At 44.5% G+C, this 20,603-nt stretch overlaps 1 protein-coding gene and 1 long non-coding RNA gene across 6 annotated transcripts in view; one reads left to right on the top strand and one right to left on the bottom strand.

Annotated features, from left to right (window-relative positions):
* Positions 1 to 820: 820 nt before the first annotated feature.
* Positions 821 to 10,945, bottom strand: LOC142159864 (uncharacterized). Of its 3 annotated transcripts, XM_075214696.1 has the most exons (5): positions 10,828 to 10,945; positions 6,836 to 6,886; positions 3,999 to 4,174; positions 3,796 to 3,874; positions 821 to 3,332 (listed from the first exon to the last, which is right to left on the bottom strand). In XM_075214696.1, the coding sequence occupies exons 4-5, from the start codon at positions 3,830 to 3,832 to the stop codon at positions 1,684 to 1,686; spliced, it is 1,686 nt and encodes a 561-aa protein (XP_075070797.1). In that variant the 5' UTR covers positions 3,833 to 3,874; positions 3,999 to 4,174; positions 6,836 to 6,886; positions 10,828 to 10,945; the 3' UTR covers positions 821 to 1,683. The 3 variants fall into 3 exon arrangements, with proteins under 3 accessions (XP_075070797.1, XP_075070794.1, XP_075070796.1); XM_075214693.1 differs by lacking the exon at positions 6,836 to 6,886; XM_075214695.1 differs by lacking the exons at positions 6,836 to 6,886; positions 10,828 to 10,945 and having other exon boundaries at positions 3,999 to 5,273.
* A 751-nt stretch (positions 10,946 to 11,696) lies between these two features.
* The window catches only part of LOC142160033 (uncharacterized), a 24,054-nt gene continuing 15,147 nt past the window's right edge, over positions 11,697 to 20,603 (top strand). The window contains exon 1 of one of the 3 annotated variants that reach the window (XR_012693011.1): positions 11,697 to 11,823. This is a non-coding gene — a long non-coding RNA (uncharacterized LOC142160033). The remainder of the gene's footprint in view (positions 11,824 to 20,603) is intronic. The other 2 variants (XR_012693010.1, XR_012693009.1) reach the window with 2 other exon arrangements.

A 20,603-nucleotide genomic window follows, 5' to 3' on the forward strand; every position in this document is an offset into this window, starting at 1 on the left:
TCCACACTGTAGAGAGCGATAAGCCATACTTTGGTTACATGGTAATTTCCAACGATCCAAGTAGGGTAGTACTGTCAAAGTGGATGTGGCAGCAATCCAAAGTCTGCATGCATCTGCTCATGAATGGAAATGGTGATATTCAATGACAAATCTAAAACTGATGTGCAGACACAAGGCGTAGTAAACATACAATGGCCGCTAAATTGTATGAACAACTATTGTTTGGATGATAATCCCACGCCAATGGCTGAAGTGGGGGGCACAGCCAACTGGACACAGAACGGATGTGATTGAGAGGTCCAGATTAGGATGGTCCAATTTCACTATATGGAGCAGTATGAAAGTAGCAATAGGTGTTTAGGCCATTGCACATGGCTCCTCAATGCTTCCATGTGATCAAAAGGGCTGGTAAGCATATAGCGTGCAGCAAACACTCCAGAGAGAAGCAAAAAAAGGGATGCTGAGATGGGAGTGAAACAAATTTTAAGAGTATTACCTATAAAATACTAATAAAAAAAATCAAGAGTGCAGAATAAAGCGATTTATGCTTATAGTTCAGCAGAAAAATCAGACATCATAATACCTGGGTAGACCTCCTACATCAGGAGAGAGGGGATCTGGACAATCAGGAGAAAAACATGGCTGCCTCCTCAGGGTAACCCTTTGGTGTAAAAACCTGGGAGCTGTACTTCAATGTGTATGTGGCATCTGGCAAGGTTAGTCCTGCTAAGCTTAGAAGTCATCTCTAAGTGTAGTAATGTTGTCAAGCTCCTTCAGTGTCCCTGGTGTTGTGTACAAAGGGAATGAGAGTCCAAGAGGATGGAAAAGTGTGTCTTTTATGGTAAAGATTTTACATATAAGCATTACACATACATCGCACAAGGACATTTAAGAGCAGAAGCAGAAGTCCAGCGTCCCGGTGAGGCTTTCTAGACAGACTTCATCTTTGTGCTTGGTACCCACCTATTCATCACACCCAGCTTTAAGAAGAAAGCTTCATCCCCTCTCTGTCAACAACCTCGTTTGGCTACAGCTCTCAATTCCATTAATGGCTGTAGATTTACCCTTCATGTGTCTAGTGACAAAGCACCAAATGTACATTTACTACAGTGAGTGCCGTTCATTGAATCAATTTCCAACTACATTTAAGTTTTATGCACCATGTGTCTGTGCTCCTATTTTTTATGCTACAGTTTATTCAGCACATCAACCCTTGCTAGATTAAACTTTTGGCCTTAAAGGTCAACTAAAACTAAAATATGACATTTACAAATAGATTTTCACAAAGCTTAGTAAAAAAATAAGACATTTTAGATTGGGGAGGGAAGTAACTTTCCTTCATACAGTGAAGAATATTGTAGGCAGCCTTTTTAAGACAGAAAACAGCTGACAACAGAGAATAATAGCTTGTAACCAGTTACGCTGCAATTGTTAAGGCAAAATTAAACTTCACAAGCTGTCAGGGTATAGGAACTTACAAATTCGTTTGCAAATGGTTTATCGATTTTTTTAAGGCTTCTTCAATCTTGGGTTTAATCATACTGAAAAAAGTGACACAGTAAATCTAAAATATTTTATATGTTTAAAGACAGCTTTTTCCCACAAAAGAAAAATATGGGTTATCTCCTTTGTGAATTCTCTGATGTCTAAGAGTGTGATTAAGTTCTAAAGCATTTCTCATATTCACAGTAAGAATACGGTTTCTCTGCTGTGACTTCTTTCATGGATGTAAAGACTTGTTTTATGTCTAAATCCTTCCCCACATTCAGAGCAACAATATGGGTTCACTGTGTGAATTCTCTGATGTTTAACACAGTTTGATTTCCTAATAAAACATTTCCCACACTCAGAGCACGAATATGGTTTCTCTCCTGTGTGAATTCTCTGATGGACAAGAAGACTCGAACTTGTTGTAAAACATTTCCCACATTCAGAGCAAGAATATGGTTTTTCTCCAGTGTGAACTCTCTGGTGCGTAATAAGAGCTGATTTATGTTTAAAACATTTCTCACATTCTGAGCAAGAGTACGGCTTCTCCCCTGTGTGACTTCTCTGATGTTTAACAAAGTTAGAATTACTATTAAAGCATTTACCACACGCATCGCAAAAATATGGTTTTTCTCCTGTATGACTTCTGCGATGTGTAGTAAGATGTGTTTTTTGGTTAAAACATTTACCACATTCAGAGCAAGAATATGGTTTCTCTCCAGTGTGACTTCTCTGATGCAAGTTAAGACCTGATTTACGACTAAAACATTTTCCACATTCTGAACAAGAAAATGGTCTCTCTCCTGTATGACTTTTCTGATGTCTAACAAGATTTGGGTTACTCACAAAACATTTCCCACAGACGGAACATGAATATGGTCTTTCTACAGTATGACTTCTCTCATGTATAATAAGTAGTGATTTAGAGCTAAAACTTTTCGCACATTCAGAGCAAAACCAAGATTTGTCTTCACTGTGACTGTTCTTATTCCCCATCTTGTGCCCCTTACTAAAACTTTTCTCACCAATGGTAGAAAATCCTGATTCCAGTTCAATATAACTAGATGTATCATGTGTATGATCTGTAGGTCCATGAATCGCACTATGTGTGAAATGTCCTTCTCCAAATGAGACGGTTTCCTCCTTAATATGAGTAGATGTATACCGTGTATGATCTGTGGGGGCACAAATGTCAGTTTCTGGGAAATTTTCTTCTTCAGATGAGACGGATTCCTCCTTAATTCGAACAGATATAGTGTCCGAGAGATTTTCTTCTTCAGATGAGACAGATTCCTCCTTAATACAAACAGATATAGTGTCCGAGAGATTTTCTTCTTCAGATGAGACAGATTCCTCCTTAATCATAGTAGATGTAAATTGCAAATGATCTGGGGGTGTATAAATGACAGTGTATGGAAGACGGCCTTTATGTGAGACTGATTCCTCCTTAATATAAGTAGATAAATATTGTGCATGATCTGTAGGGGTATAATTGTCTGGGAGATTTTCTCCCTCACCTGACACCAATTCCTTCCGAATATCAGTAGACTTACACTGTGTACGATTTGTAGGTGCATAAATGTCAGTGTCTGTGAGGTTTCTTTTTTCATACGAGACAGATTCATCCTTAATATGAGTAAACATATATTGTGTCTGATCTGTAAGTATATAATTGTCAGTGTGTGGGAGGGGTCCATCATCACATGAGACCGATTCCTCCTTAACATAAGTAGATGTATATTGTGTGTGATCTGTGGGTGTATAAATGTCAGTTTCTGGGAGATTTCCTTCCTCACACAAGACTGATTCCTCCTTAATATGAACAGTTGGATCTTTACGTACATCTGTTGGGAAAAATGTATGCTGGTTAAATTTACAGAATGTTATTTTATCCTCACTACATCTTCTGCATTATTATCAATTCCGCTGTCTGCCTCTGTGTTAGAACGAAAACCATAAACGGGGATCCCAAATTGGGAAAAAAAAAATAGAGGGCTTTACTAAAACCGAAAAAAGCCCAAACTTTAAATTGCCAATCAGTTTCCATCAGCAGCATTTGGTAATTTAGCAAGTTCTCCTTCCACCGCCGCTGCTCCAATCTTACACAAAAACTAGATGCATTTCACCATTACAGAAACAGCATATTGGCTACCTTTTTCTTCATGCAAATTAATGGTGTTGGAGGCAGGGTCTCAGAGCCCAGGAAAATCCCAAGGGCTTCCCCAAACAGGCTGCTTATACTCGTAGGGCATTAGTATCAAAGCCTATTACACACACACAGATATGACTGATTAAAATTTGCCTTACCCAATAATGTGAGAGGCTGGTGATTCTTCGTCATCATGTATTTGTTCAGGCCTTTGTGTCCTTCTATATACGCTGAATCCTGCACGGAGAAATAGACAGTGACATCCTGACACCTTATAGGAACCTGACACACACAATGATACAGTCATCACCCAGACACATCCCCTGGTGTTACTGTATAATGTCCCATTCCCAGCAGTCACCTCTCCAGTCAGCAGCTGAATGATCTTGTTGGTGAGTTCTAGAATCCTCTGGTCATTGTTTCTCTCATGTATCAGTGAGTGAGGTGGAGGCTCCGTGATGGGGCTCTGGGTCCTGCTCAATCCTCCTGACTCATGGGGACAGCTGTTGGGTGTGTCGCGCTCAGATGTCTTCTTTCCTAATGCAATGAAACACAGACTTATCGCTATGTGCAAACAGGGCTGGACTTCCTATACTGGTGCTTACAGTCCCTGTGGTAATTAATTGAATAGATCTGTGACCTTGCCCGAACTCCTCCCCTTTCGTCAAGTCCCTGATTATTAATATATATAATAGTGCATCACTGTGACACTCCCTGAATCCCTCACTGCTCCAGTCATCAGGTAGATGATTTCTAGTGTGAAATTACCAGCAATGTCATTTCTGATCTTATTTATTCTTAAAAGAATCTCTACAAAGACCATTTCAAAAATATTCAACTCTTCTTTCATTTCTAAGTACACTTCCCATGTTTATATATGAAGACAGTTAACAGCAGGTATGTGGGGGGCGTGGCTTGGCAGCCTTCAGAGGCAGACAGGGTTTGTAGGAGCTGTGTATTTGAGGCCATGTTCTCAGTGGGCTGCCTTGCGCTGTAAAGCACTAGGCTGCCCATTAAACACCTCCATACCCCTCCTAGCACAGCAGCACCTGGTGTTATACAGAGCAGCTGTGAACAGAAGATACCTCCCAACGTTCACACTCGCTGGACAAACATGTCCTGAATCACTTCACCAAATTGTGGAGCCACTAGAGAAGGTCCTTAACACCATAAAGGATGATGGCTATTAACAAATCCGGACAGATATCTACAAATTCTGACTTCTTAAAGGCCAATATCGCTGTTATATAGACTATAAAATACTCCCCAAACTCTTGGCAAATAGAATAAAGTTAATTCTACCACCACTAATTCACACAGAGCAAACTGGTTTCATTTGGGCCACGAGTCCCGTTACAAACATGAGAAAAGTCCTAATGGTACTACAATCCCTCTATTCCTCAGGGGAGATCCGGGACCCTTAATGTAATTCTTTTGTTAGACTCTGGAAAAAGCCATTGATTTAGTAACATGGGATCGTATATTTAAGACCCTACTCAGGTTCAATTCTCACAATTCTACAGATGTTTTATGTGACATCACATAACTGAAATAACATTACATCCCTGATCCATTTATTATACACAGGGGAATGATTCAAGGCTGCCTGTTATACTCATTACTTTATATTCTGGCCTTCGAGTCTTTGAATGAAAACCAGGAATATACAGGCAAAGATGTTGGCAGTTTAGAATATAAAGTGACCTTGTTCGCAGAGGATATGCTTCTTTAATTTCAAATCCGGAAAGGGCTGTTCAAACAATCCTAAATCTAACTGATAAATCTGGATCATTTTCAGGATATAAAATATAATATATAATATAAATTAAATCAGAAGTCGTCCCACTTGAAAGAGCTAAAATCAGAGCAGATCAAGCGCAAGTTTCATAGCAGTTTAAGCAGAAGCTGAAATATCTGGGACTCCGTGTGCCATCATCACTTTTCAGCTTTATATAAATATAATTATACACCAGCACTCCACAACATAGAATAAAATCACGACAGCTGGAAAGATTTAGATTTCTCCATTCTGGGCGGAAATGCAGTGATTAAATCGGTTCTTTTTCCAAAACCAACCTAAGCGTTAGTTAGATGCTCCCTTTAAGTCTTTCTAAGCCCGATGTGCGGAAGTCTACTAATGTCTTCACTAAATTCTTATGACTGGGCAAAAGACAGAAAAGGAACAAAAATAAAAGAAGTGAAGGGAGGGGGGGGGGGATAAACCACATCCCCAGACACAGTGGCATTTGCATGTCCAGCCTTATTAGGGGTGGGGTACCGACAACCAGTATTCCTACAAAAAAACCCGATTTGTTAAATAAGCCCATGATGGAAATATACACTTACCTTGACAGCGACGGCGTGGGTTTCCAAAGACTCTGCTATACCTCGTGTGGAAATTCTGAAGGTGCTGCGTGCCGACGCTGGATTGTGACGTCAGGTGAGTATCGGAACCCTAACGGTATAATTAACTGACCTCTTTAAATGTGTTCGGCGACGTTACAATCTAGTGCTGGCACGTATCTTCGGAATTACCACGCGTCGTATAGCAGTCTTCAGAAATAGTGGTTGTCTGTATCCCGATGCTCGGGATTCCCACCGCTTAGTAGATATATCTCAAGTTGGTTATTTGATCAAGATTTATATATTAACACAGATTTAGAAATGGAAGTTTTCACCATTCACACGCTAGCAGCGCTTCTTTACTTACTTAGGTCCTTTATCCCTAGGCAGTGATACAGATCACACTCTAGCAGCGCTTCTTTACTTACTTAGGTCCTTTATCCCTAGGCAGTGATGCAGATCACACTCTAGCAGCGCTTCTTTACTTACTTAGGTCCTTTATCCCTAGGCAGCGATACAGATCACACGCTAGCAGCGCTTCTTTACTTACTTAGGTCCTTTATCCCTAGGCAGTGATACAGATCACACGCTAGCAGCGCTTCTTTACTTACTTAGGTCCTTTATCCCTAGGCAGTGATGCAGATCACACTCTAGCAGCGCTTCTTTACTTACTTAGGTCCTTTATCCCTAGGCAGTGATGCAGATCACACTCTAGCAGCGCTTCTTTACTTACTTAGGTCCTTTATCCCTAGGCAGTGATACAGATCACACTCTAGCAGCGCTTCTTTACTTACTTAGGTCCTTTATCCCTAGGCAGTGATACAGATCACACGCTAGCAGCGCTTCTTTACTTACTTAGGTCCTTTATCCCTAGGCAGTGATGCAGATCACACTCTTTGAGGCCAACTAGAAGGCATCGATTACCATAAATAAAAAACCGAATCCAACCTGTATATCCACAAAACACATTACAATTTGAGGTCATCCTGAATTGCTGCCCAGATTAGAAAATGATATTTGTTTCTTCTTTGACTCAAACTATTCCATGGTAAAAATTTCAATGGATAGAATCCCTTGTATTGTTTGTACAGTACACAGATCTTCCTTATTCACAAACATTCTCTCATTCAGGCTACAAGCTCTTTATACTGCTCTAGGGGCTGAATTTTCCCAACTGCATGTTGTACAAAAGACATCATCTGACACAACTGTTAAAGGCTTATATCAGACTCCACAAACTCTATGCTTGTGTCCCTTTCGCAGCCTCTACAAGAGTAATGAAGAGACATGGCATTACTAACTAAAGTGAATATGCATAAAGAATCAAGGTCCCCTAACTCGGGGGCCTAACTAGTACAGGTGCCCTTCAGCTGTTTGGGTTTTGACTAAGGCTCCATTCCGCTGCCAGCTCCGGCTGCTGCAACAGCATACAACTGTGGTAAAACATTTTCGAAAAGGCAGGGAATGCCTTAGAGCAGTTACGAGCCCTCCTTTAGCCTGGTCTTCAACATGGCGCCCTGTGAGGTGGCACATGCATGTGCAGTCCGCCAAGAACCAAATATCGGCACCAAATTCAAATACAGTACACCAGGGGGCAAATTCAATTTGGCTGCGTTATTCTAGGAATAATGCGGCCTGCGCACTATTACCATTAGTACGGTAATTTTAACGCTGAGTTTTGAGCGCAGCCCTCAAGCAAAAATTTAGGTTAACTGTAATACAATTAGCACAGTGTTATTCCTACACCAACGTGGCCGAATTGAATCGACCCCTAGATCTGCTTCTGGAGGTAGCAGACTGATGTTCCCTGGGGAGCCAGCTCAGTCCTCGGCTTACACCATTGGATGGTATGTCACCAGGACCCATGAGAAAGTAACCCTCTGCACTACAGGACCCATGAGAAAGTAACCCTCTGCACTACAGGACCCATGAGAAAGTAACCCTCTGCACTACAGGACCCATGAGAAAGTAACCCTCTGCACTACAGGACACATGAGAAAGTAACCCTCTGCACTACAGGACACATGAGAAAGTAACCCTCTGCACTACAGGACCCATGAGAAAGTAACCCTCTGCACTACAGGACCCATGAGAAAGTAACCCTCTGCACTACAGGACCCATGAGAAAGTAACCCTCTGCACTACAGGACCCATGAGAAAGTAACCCTCTGCACTACAGGACACATGAGAAAGTAACCCTCTGCACTACAGGACCCATGAGAAAGTAACCCTCTGCACTACAGGACCCATGAGAAAGTAACCCTCTGCACTACAGGACCCATGAGAAAGTAACCCTCTGCACTACAGGACCCATGAGAAAGTAACCCTCTGCACTACAGGACCCATGAGAAAGTAACCCTCTGCACTACAGGACCCATGAGAAAGTAACCCTCTGCACTACAGGACACATGAGAAAGTAACCCTCTGCACTACAGGACCCATGAGAAAGTAACCCTCTGCACTACAGGACCCATGAGAAAGTAACCCTCTGCACTACAGGACCCATGAGAAAGTAACCCTCTGCACTACAGGACCCATGAGAAAGTAACCCTCTGCACTACAGGACCCATGAGAAAGTAACCCTCTGCACTACAGGACACAATAAAATACTACCTGACCTACCTATTACAAGAAACAGGAAAAGACGTAGAGGAAGAGCTGCCTTATATACCCATCTGTGGGCGTTTTCTAACCTATCTCCATCTAAATTGGAAAGGGATTCAACCTATTTTAATGGCTGCCATAGCGGACTGAAGATGAAAATCAATAATTCTGGATTAGAATTGCAAGGGAATATTAGCAGATAAGGATATTTTCAATGTAGGGGTGGGGCTGACATGTTCAACTACTAAAAGAAAAACGAACCCTCAAAAACACACAATTCGACATTTACCTGCAGCTGGGGCACTACGTCATGTCTTGGACACAAAACAAATGAACTTGGCCAGGCTCTGATTGTTTAGACAACTTACTTTAGTATAGAATGAAATACCTATAAGAGCACCTTCTACGGGGGGGGGGGGTGGGTGATGTCTCTTGGCAACAGACATAAACAGACATATGAAAAATAGAAACTGAATATACCAAACTTACATAGTCTAGAAGTACTATTACAGAGCTATGGAAAGCTGATGAAACATTTGCACTTTGAAAGGTTAAAAGGCCTATATCAGGTCAGCTTTAACCAGCAGCCAGTCTCGTCTGACCTCTTTCATTAGCAAGGTTTTTTTCGCCCACACTATTCCCACTCACAGGATGTTTTTGTTCGGTAAACTATAGAGACTGTAGAGCGTAAAATTCCCAGACATCAACAGTTTCAGAGATACTGAAACCACCCCATCTGGCACCAAAAGTCATTCCACGATCAAAGTCACTTAGATCACATTCTTCACCTATTCTGCAGTTTGGTCTGAACAACAACTGAACCTCTTAACCATGTCTGCATGCTTTCATGCACTGAGTTGCTGCCACATGATTGGCTGCTTAGATATTTGCATTAATGAGCAGGTGTAGCTAATAAAGTGCCCACTGGCTGTACTTCTGGAGATACCTCAATGGCATGAAAATAATTGTATTACGAATCATGTAAAATTATACTTTTTATTTTTGAGTGCCCCTTCCCCCACCAAAAGCCTTTTTATTATAAAATGCTACCCATTGAAAGCCCTATAATAATATCCTTCATATAAATAGTGGACCTTCTAACCCAGAGAATTTGGCAGTGTATTACACTTACAGAATAGAGATAAGGATTGAAATCAAAGTAATTAACAACACATGATGGGGTCAGGGATTGTCCTATTGAACAACTAGTTCCTTACGTTATGATAAACCCCCAGGTCCATACTTCTATATAATAATAAAATATCACCATATTATGAACTGGGTGGTCCTGATTCATTAAGGAGCGGGAATGCTGATATGTGCTGTATTTTGCATAAAATTAGAACAAGAACCAAAGCATCTCAGAGAATGAAACAACGTCCAATTCATCTTCTATTGCAAAGGATCCTTACTACAGCCTAGAATTCAGGGATGGGTGCATGCACGTAGTCAATGTACAGAGAGTGCGCCAAGCTCCAGCACACGGCCGCGCCCGATTTAAGCTCTGGGCATCTCTCAGGTACAGGTTTTGTCGTATCACTGGCACCAGCTACAGGGCAGGTGTAAGTGCTGATTGCTAGTGATGACGGCCATGTATACATGCTAGAACATGTGTTTGCAATCAGGAGCAACTGTAAAGTTGCATTTCATGTACAGTAGACATACCAAACAAATGTATTTTATGGGGGGGCTTTTTTATATTTCAATATTTTGTCATTTATGTCTATATTATTAACAGATGGCATTAACCTATTTTGTTTTCTGTGTGCGTTTTTTGGTGATGTTATATTCCACATATGTATTGGATGCAAGAGCCGATAGGACCTAGACCCGTATTCATTAACAGACATATCTTTACATCGGCTCCCTGCTGAATACAGATGTGCGTCTTAAAAGAAAACAAAAAACGCACAATATAGTCATTTTGAATGCCTAAATAAATCAGGCCCAGTGCGTCTTGTTCCTCTTCCAATCTCACTGTATAGACCCCATTCCTCTAACACTCATAATAATAAAAATGGTAACCTATATCATGTGTGATGAGAGCTGTCTTATGCCCTTTAATATCTCACTATACAGAGAATCCAATCTCCTCTAAATAATAATAATCTACAATATAATAAACCGTGAATGTGCTTGTTGAGGTCTTATTCCTCTTCCTATCTCCCTGTACAGACACCCTATTCTGTATAATAATAATTAAATAGTAATAATAACATGACAGTATCAGAGACAGCTATTACCTGCACCTCCCGTCTCTAGCCATAGCCCGGATGTAGTTGGTGGAAATAAGGCTGGAAAGTTGTTTGCCAGGTTCTAAAATGGCTGCTGTAATTAGTGTGACCACGCCCCCTCCGCAGCGTCATTCGTTATATGTTGTATCGCCAATGCTATGTCTAGGAGACCATGACAAAATGGCCGCCACTAGACTGCATTGACAATTGCAGATATTGAAAATCTTATTAACAGTTGTCATTAAATTGTTACAAATGTATTTACAAGACAACCTTTGTAAGTACAGTATTTCCTCTGTAGCCGGGGACACAAGAAAGTGGCTGCAGTGCTCATAAATGGGACAGAAGTTGCTATATATCAATACTTAAATATGTTTTTCCTCTGCTTCCTGCCTGGAACTGAACTTCCAGTTTGTCCTGTACAGAGAACACTGAGATTTAGTATCCACGTACAGTGAAGTAAATAGTAAAGGCTTTTTATATACTGACATCAATTACAATTACACTGCGTTCCCGAATCATCCACTGACTGAGCGTGCGCGTTACTATAGCAACTAGTGTGATCACTCGGCGGCCATATTGGATCAGGGCACTGAATTTAGAATGGAAGGAATTTAAGCGAGATAACCATTTACCCGGCTACTTATTGGTTGTAACAGAAATGTCAGGAGCTGCTTGTTACTCCTCTCCATCTGTACTGAGTATATTGCGAGCATTGTACCTGTTATATACTATAGTGTCATACAGAGCCGTAACGAGGGCCTAGGGCGCAGTCCCAAGGGGGCGCAGTGGCCGCCTACACCGGCCTCTGTGTTTGGAGTGAAAAAAAAATAAATTAAACAGACCTCAGATTCAGACAGCCGGCCGCCCGGCTCTTCCAAAATGGCGGCCGGCACCCGGCTCCACCCACTTCTGAACTCTGCCCTCTGCCTCAGCGTCTGATGTCATGACGTTGCTAGGCAGCAGAGAGGAGTCAGACAGCACGGCTGGACAGGAATAAAGAAGGTAATCTTCAAGACAGGGGAAGGGGGATGTGAGCTGCATTTATGGAGGGAGGGGGGGTGTAAGCTGCATTTATGGAAGGAGGGAGGGAGGGGGGATGTAAGCTGCAATTATGGAAGGAGGGAGGGGGGATGTAAGCTGCAATTATGGAAGGAGGGAGGGGGGATGTAAGCTGCAATTATGGAAGGAGGAGGGGATGTAAGCTGCAATTATGGAGGGAGGGGGGGATGTAAGCTGCAATTATGGAAGGAGGGAGGGGGGATGTAAGCTGCAATTATGGAAGGAGGAGGGGATGTAAGCTGCAATTATGGAGGGAGGGGGGATGTAAGCTGCAATTATGGAAGGAGGGGGGATGTAAGCTGTAATTATGGAAGGAGGGAGGGGGGGATGTAAGCTGCAATTATGGAAGGAGGGAGGGGGGATGTAAGCTGCAATTATGGAAGGAGGGAGGGGGGATGTAAGCTGCAATTATGGAAGGAGGGTGGGGGGATGTAAGCTGCAATTATGGAGGGAGGGGGGATGTAAACTGCAATTATGGAGGGAGGGGGGATGTAAGCTGCAATTATGGAGGAAGGGGGGATGTAAGCTGCAATTATGGAAGGAGGGTGGGGGGATGTAAGCTGCAATTATGGAAGGAGGGAGGGGGGATGTAAACTGCAATTATGGAGGGAGGGGGGATGTAAGCTGCAATTATGGAAGGAGGGGGGATGTAAGCTGCAATTATGGAGGGAGGGGGGATGTAAGCTGCAATTATGGAAGGAGGGAGGGGGGATGTAAGCTGCAATTATGGAGGGAGGGGGGATGTAAGCTGCAATTATGGAGGGAGGGGGGATGTAAGCTGCAATTATGGAGGGAGGGGGGATGTAAGCTGCAGTTATGGAAGGGGGGAGGGGGGATGTAAGCTGCAGTTATGGAAGGGGGGAGGGGGGATGTAAGCTGCAGTAATGGAAGGGGGGAGGGGGATGTAAGCTGCAATTATGGAAGGGGGGAGGGGGGATGTAAGCTGCAATTATGGATGGGTGGAGGGGGGGGATGTAAGCTGCAATTATGGAAGGAGGGAGGGGGGGATGTAAGCTGCAATTATGGAAGGAGGGAGGGGGGATGTAAGCTGCAATTAGGAAGGAGGGAGGGGGGATGTAAGCTGCAATTATGGAAGGAGGGAGGGGGGATGTAAGCTGCAATTATGGAAGGAGGGAGGGGGGTGTAAGCTGTAATTATGGAAGGAGGGAGGGGGGGATGTAAGCTGCAATTATGGAAGGAGGGAGGGGGGGATGTAAGCTGCACTTATGGAGGGAGGGGGGGATGTAAGCTGCAATTATGGAAGGAGGGAGGGGGGGGATGTAAGCTGCATTTATGGAAGGAGGGAGGGGGGATGTAAGCTGCAATTATGGAAGGAGGGAGGGGGGATGTAAGCTGCAATGATGGATGGAGGGGGGATGTAAGCTGCAATTATGGAAGGAGGGAGGGGGATGTAAGCTGCAATTATGGAAGGAGGGAGGGGGGATGTAAGCTGCAATTATGAAAGAGGGAGGGGGGATGTAAGCTGCAATTATGAAAGAGGGAGGGGGGATGTAAGCTGCAATTATGAAAGGAGGGAGGGGGGATGTAAGCTGCAATTATGGGATGGAGGGGGGGATGTAAGCTGCAATTATGGAAGGAGGGAGGGGGGATGTAAGCTGCAATTATGGATGGAGGGGGGGATGTAAGCTGCAATTATGGAGGGAGGGGGGATGTAAGCTGCAATTATGGAGGGAGGGGGGATGTAAGCTGCAATTATGGAGGGAGGGGGGATGTAAGCTGCAGTTATGGAAGGGGAGGGGGGATGTAAGCTGCAGTAATGGAAGGGGGGAGGGGGGGATGTAAGCTGCAATTATGGAAGGGGGGGAGGGGGGATGTAAGCTGCAATTATGGATGGGTGGAGGGGGGGATGTAAGCTGCAATTATGGAAGGAGGGAGGGGGGGATGTAAGCTGCAATTATGGAAGGAGGGAGGGGGGGATGGTAAGCTGCAATTATGGAAGGAGGGAGGGGGGATGTAAGCTGCAATTATGGAAGGAGGGAGGGGGGATGTAAGCTGCAATTATGGAAGGAGGAGGGGGGATGTAAGCTGCAATATGGAAGGAGGAGGGGGGATGTAAGCTGCAATTATGGAAGGAGGGAGGGGGGATGTAAGCTGCAATTATGGAAGGAGGGAGGGGGATGTAAGCTGCAATTAAGGAGGGAGGGGGATGTAAGTTGCAATTATGGAAGGAGGGAGGGGGGATGTAAACTGCAATTATGGAGGGAGGGGGGATGTAAGCTGCAATTATGGAGGGAGGGGGGATGTAAGCTGCAATTATGGAGGGAGGGGGGGGATGTAAGCTGCAATTATGGAAGGAGGGAGGGGGGATGTAAGCTGCAATTATGGAAGGAGGGAGGGGGGATGTAAGCTGCAATTATGGATGTAGGGGAGGGGGGATGTAAGCTGCAATTATGGAGGGAGGGGGGATGTAAGCTGCAATTATGGGAGGGGGGATGTAAGCTGCACTTATGGAGGGAGGGGGGGATGTAAGCTGCAATTATGGAAGGGAGGGAGGGGGGATGTAAGCTGCATTTATGGAAGGAGGGAGGGGGGGATGTAAGCTGCAATTATGGAAGGAGGGAGGGGGGATGTAAGCTGCAATGATGGATGGAGGGGGGGATGTAAGCTGCAATTATGGAAGGAGGGAGGGGGGATGTAAGCTGCAATTATGGAAGGAGGGAGGGGGGATGTAAGCTGCAATTATGAAAGGGAGGGGGGATGTAAGCTGCAATTATGAAAAGAGGGAGGGGGGATGTAAGCTGCAATTATGAAAGGAGGGAGGGGGATGTAAGCTGCAATTATGGATGGAGGGGGGGGATGTAAGCTGCAATTATGGAAGGAGGGAGGGGGGGATGTAAGCTGCAATTATGGATGGAGGGGGGGGATGTAAGCTGCAATTATGGAGGGAGGGGGGATGTAAGCTGCAATTATGGAGGGAGGGGGATGTAAGCTGCAATTATGGAGGGAAGGGGGGATGTAAGCTGCAGTTATGGAAGGGGGAGGAGGGATGTAAGCTGCAGTTATGGAAGGGGGAGGAGGGATGTAAGCTGCAGTTATGGAAGGGGGGAGGGGGGATGTAAGCTGCAGTTATGGAAGGGGGGAGGGGGGGATGTAAGCTGCAATTATGGAAGGGGGGAGGGGGGGATGTAAGCTGCAATTATGAAAGGAGGGAGGGGGGATGTAAGCTGCAATTATGAAAAGAGGGAGGGGGGATGTAAGCTGCAATTATGAAAGTAGGGAGGGGGGATGTAAGCTGCAATTATGGATGGATGGAGGGGGGGATGTAAGCTGCAATTATGGAAGGAGGGAGGGGGATGTAAGCTGCAATTATGGATGGAGGGGGGGGGGATGTAAGCTGCAATTATGGAGGGAGGGGGGATGTAAGCTGCAATTATGGAGGGAGGGGGGATGTAAGCTGCAATTATGGAGGGAGGGGATGTAAGCTGCAGTTATGGAAGGGGGAGGGGGGATGTAAGCTGCAGTAATGGAAGGGGGGAGGGGGGATGTAAGCTGCAATTATGGAAGGGGGGAGGGGGGATGTAAGCTGCAATTATGGATGGGTGGAGGGGGGGATGTAAGCTGCAATTATGGAAGGAGGGAGGGGGGGATGTAAGCTGCAATTATGGAAGGAGGGAGGGGGGGATGTAAGCTGCAATTATGGAAGGAGGGAGGGGGGATGTAAGCTGCAATTATGGAAGGAGGGAGGGGGGATGTAAGCTGCAATTATGGAAGGAGGGAGGGGGGATGTAAGCTGCAATTATGGAAGGAGGGAGGGGGGATGTAAGCTGCAATTATGGAAGGAGGGAGGGGGGATGTAAGCTGCAATTAAGGAGGGAGGGGGGATGTAAGTTGCAATTATGGAAGGAGGAGGGGGATGTAAAACTGCAATTATGGAGGGAGGGGGGATGTAAGCTGCAATTATGGAGGGAGGGGGGGATGTAAGCTGCAATTATGGAGGGAGGGGGGGATGTAAGCTGCAATTAAGGAGGGAGGGGGATGTAAGCTGCAATTATGGAAGGAGGGAGGGGGGATTGTAAGCTGCAATTATGGATGTAGGGAGGGGGGATGTAAGCTGCAATTATGGAAGGAGGGAGGGGGGATGTAAGCTGCAATTATGGGAGGGGGGATGTAAGCTGCACTTATGGAGGGAGGGGGGGATGTAAGCTGCAATTATGGAAGGAGGGAGGGGGGGATGTAAGCTGCATTTATGGAAGGAGGGAGGGGGGGATGTAAGCTGCAATTATGGAAGGCGGGAGGGGGGGATGTAAGCTGCAATGATGGATGGAGGGGGGATGTAAGCTGCAATTATGGATGGAGGGAGGGGGGATGTAAGCTGCAATTATGGAAGGAGGGAGGGGGATGTAAGCTGCAATTATGAAGGAGGGAGGGGGGATGTAAGCTGCATTATGAAAAGAGGGAGGGGGGATGTAAGCTGCAATTATGAAAGGAGGGAGGGGGGATGTAAGCTGCAATTATGGATGGAGGGGGGGATGTAAGCTGCAATTATGGAAGGAGGGAGGGGGGATGTAAGCTGCAATTATGGATGGAGGGGGGGGATGTAAGCTGCAATTATGGAGGGAGGGGGGATGTAAGCTGCAATTATGGAGGGAGGGGGGATGTAAGCTGCAATTATGGAGGGAGGGGGGATGTAAGCTGCAGTTATGGAAGGGGGAGGAGGATGTAAGCTGCAGTTATGGAAGGGGGAGGAGGGATGTAAGCTGCAGTTATGGAAGGGGGGAGGGGGATGTAAGCTGCAGTTATGGAAGGGGGGAGGGGGGATGTAAGCTGCAATTATGGAAGGGGGGAGGGGGGATGTAAGCTGCAATTATGGAAGGGGGGAGGGGGGATGTAAGCTGCAATTATGGGTGGAGGGGGGGATGTAAGCTGCAATTATGGAAGGGAGGGAGGGGGGGGATGTAAGCTGCAATTATGGAAGGAGGGAGGGGGGGATGTAAGCTGCAATTATGGAAGGAGGGAGGGGGGGATGTAAGCTGCAATTATGGAAGGAGGGAGGGGGGGGATGTAAGCTGCAATTATGGAGGGAGGGTGGATGTAAGCTGCAATTATGGAAGGAGGAGGGGGATGTAAGCTGCAATTATGGAAGGAGGGAGGGGGATGTAAGCTGCAATTATGGAAGGAGGGGGGGGGTGTAAGCTGCAATTACGGAAAGAGGGATGCTGCTATGCTTTATGAGGGAAGGAGGGGTATGCTGCCATAATGTGTGAGGAAAGGGGGGGATGTATTAATATAATGTGTGATATGAGGGTAGGGAGGTTTGGTGTCTTAGTACATGGGTGGGAGGTAGGCTATTAATTTAATGGTGATGTTTAAGTGGGGGCTAATTATTTAATGGGTACTATTTTATTTGTGGGGTGTTGGTGGGTCAATTTAATTTATTGATGGGGCTTTTTAATTTAATGGTGGGGTCTATTAATATCAGGTGAGGTATTTATCTGTATTGCAGTCACAAAAATGCTCTCTGTATTGTGTGGCGGTCATAGGAATGCTCTCTGTATTGTATGGTGATCATAGGAATGCTCTCTGTATTGTATGGTGATCACAGTAATGCTCTCTGTATAGTATGGCGGTCACAGGAATGCTCTGTGTATTGTATGGCGGTCACAGGAATGCTCTCTGTATAGTATGGAGGCTCTCTGTATAGTATGGCGGTGACAGGAATGCTCTCTGTATTGTATGGCGGTCACAGGAATGCTCTCTGTATTGTTTGGCCGGTCACAGGAATGCTCTCTGTATTGTTTGGCAGTCACAGGAATGCTCTCTGTATAGTATGGAGGTCACAGGAATGCTCTCTGTATTGTATGGCGGTCACAGGAATGCTCTCTGTATAGTATGGAGGCTCTCTGTATAGTATGGCGGTGACAGAATGCTCTCTGTATAGTATGGCGGTCACAGGAATGCTCTCTGTATAGTTTGGCGGGTCACAGGAATGCTCTCTGTATAGTTTGGCGGTCACAGGAATGCTCTCTGTATAGTTGGCGGTCACAGGAATGCTCTCTGTATTGTATGGCGGTCACAGGAATGCTCTCTGTATTGTATGGCGGTCACAGGAATGCTCTCTGTATAGTATGGAGGCTCTCTGTATAGTATGAAGGTCATAGGAATGCTCTCTGTATAGTATGGCGGTGACAGGAATGCTCTCTGTATAGTATGGCGGTCACAGGAATGCTCTCTGTATAGTTTGGCGGTCACAGGAATGCTCTCTGTATAGTTTGGCGGTCACAGGAATGCTCTCTGTATAGTTTGGCGGTCACAGGAATGCTCTCTGTATTGTATGGCGGTCACAGGAATGCTCTCTGTATTGTATGGCGGTCACAGGAATGCTCTCTGTATAGTATGGCGGTCACAGGAATGCTCTCTGTATAATATGGCGGTCACAGGAATGCTCTCTGTATAGTATGGCGGTCACAGGAATGCTCTCTGTATAGTATGGCGGTGACAGGAATGCTCTCTGTATAGTATGGCGGTCACAGGAATGCTCTCTGTATAGTATGGGGGTCACAGGAATGCTCTCTGTATTGTATGGCGGTCAAAGGAATGCTCTCTGTATAGTATGGCGGTCACAGGAATGCTCTCTGTATAGTATGGTGGTCACAGGAATGCTCTCTGTATAGTATGGAGGTCACAGGAATGCTCTCTGTATAGTATGGGGGTCACAGGAATGCTCTCTGTATTGTATGGCGGTCAAAGGAATGCTCTCTGTATAGTATGGCGGTCACAGGAATGCTCTCTGTATAGTATGGCGGTGACAGGAATGCTCTCTGTATAGTATGGCGGTGACAGGAATGCTCTTTGTATAGTATGGCGGTCATAGGAATGCACTCTGTATTGTATGGCGGACACTAGGAGGCTCTTTATATTGCGTGTGTGTGTGTGTATATATGTGTATATATATATATATATATATATTAATTTCGTGTGATGGTGATAAGGGGGCACAATGTGATAAAGATGGCTCCATGGCACGATGTGATAAAGGAGAAACTGTGATGGAGGGCACAGTGTGATGAAGGGGCAGTGTGATACAGATGGTACCGTTACATTTATGTTTTAATTTGTTTCAGTGAGTTTTATTTCAATAACCAATCGATTTTTTTATACAGCTAGCATGTGATAGCTGCATTTAAAGTACTTTGATTCTATGGAGGCTTATTACATAAAGATCCTTACAAAGCCAGACCGAGAAGAATGGGGAGGGAGGTGGTTTCAGTGCAGTCTAGAACTTGTAAAGCGCTAGCCACGCCCTCACAGTAGGTTGACAACGCCCACTTGATGATTGACACTCCCACTTATATGGGGGGCGCCGGTTCCCTGTCTCGCCCAGGGCACTAACATGGCTAGTTACGGCACACTGTCATATATACTTTGTATGTGTTTTGTAACCTGTATTTATATGCACTTGATGTCATGTGTTAAAGTTATTAATGTGTTTATAAATTCTTTACACAGGATTGATGGACTGTAGAAAAGACCTAGGTTAAAACTTTAATTGAAAGGGTCATCCAACTTTAGTGGATTACAAAACCCCTATTTAGATTATACCTAACTTGGTAATTTTACAAAGGAAAAACAATAAACAACTTTGTTTCATATCTCTTCTATAAAATAAAAAGTAGTCAATATGTAGTACAGACCACCTCATTAAGATGAGTGGCTAATCTCTACCAGTTAATGAATAACATTACTACCCATTCATAAAAACAATTATTTCCTGAAACAGTTACAGCAGGGCAATGAATAACAACAAGCCAGTTAGCATCCTTTGGTCATGGTTTCATACATCTTTTATCTATCAGAGCATACAGAGAATATAAAGAATATAAACAGAATATATATATATATATATATATATATATATATATATATCATCAACAACATCATCAACATTTATTTATATAGCGCCAGCAAATTCTGTAGCGTTTTACAATTGGGAACAAACATTAATAAGACAATACTGGGTAATACATACAGACAGAGAGGTAAGAGAACCCTGCTCGCATGCTTACAGTCTATAGAACAATGGGAGTTAGAAACACAAGGGCATGTGCTACATCATATTGCACAATGGACCAGCCAGACTGCAAAGGTAAAAGTACTGAGTGGGGGGTGTGTGTTGCAATGTTGGTCAGAAGGTTGTTGTTTTGCGTTAGCAATGTAGAGGATGGTTATAGGGTAATCTAGGGAAATTAAGATGATGGTTGAGGAATATCATAACCTTGTCTGAAGAGGTGGGTTTTCAGTGAATGCTTGAAGGTTTGAAGACTAGAGGAAAGTCTTGCTGTGCGTGGGAGGGAATTCCACAAAGTAGGTGCAGCCCGGAAAAAATCCTGTAACCGAGAATGGGAGGATGTGATGAGTGGAGGAGAGACGTAGATCTTGTGCAGAACGGAGGTGTCGAGTAGGGAGATATTTCGAGACAAGTGAGGAAATGTATGTCGGTGCAATTTTGTTGATGTCCTTGTATGTTAGTAGAAGAATTTTATATTGGATTCGTTGAAATACAGGCAGTCAATGTAGAGACTGACAGAGTGGCTCAGCAGAGGAATAACGGTTTGTAAGGAAAATCAATCTAGCTGCTGCGTGCAAAATAGACTGTAGGGGTTAAAGACCAGTAAGGAGGGAATTGCAATAGTCGATGCGGGAGATGATGAGTGCATGAACTAATGTTTATTCAGTGTCTTGTGTCAGATATGTGCGTATTCTGA

The sequence above is a fragment of the Mixophyes fleayi genome, chromosome 6, assembly GCF_038048845.1.
Source record: "Mixophyes fleayi isolate aMixFle1 chromosome 6, aMixFle1.hap1, whole genome shotgun sequence".
NCBI classification, from domain to species: Eukaryota; Metazoa; Chordata; class Amphibia; order Anura; family Limnodynastidae; genus Mixophyes; species Mixophyes fleayi.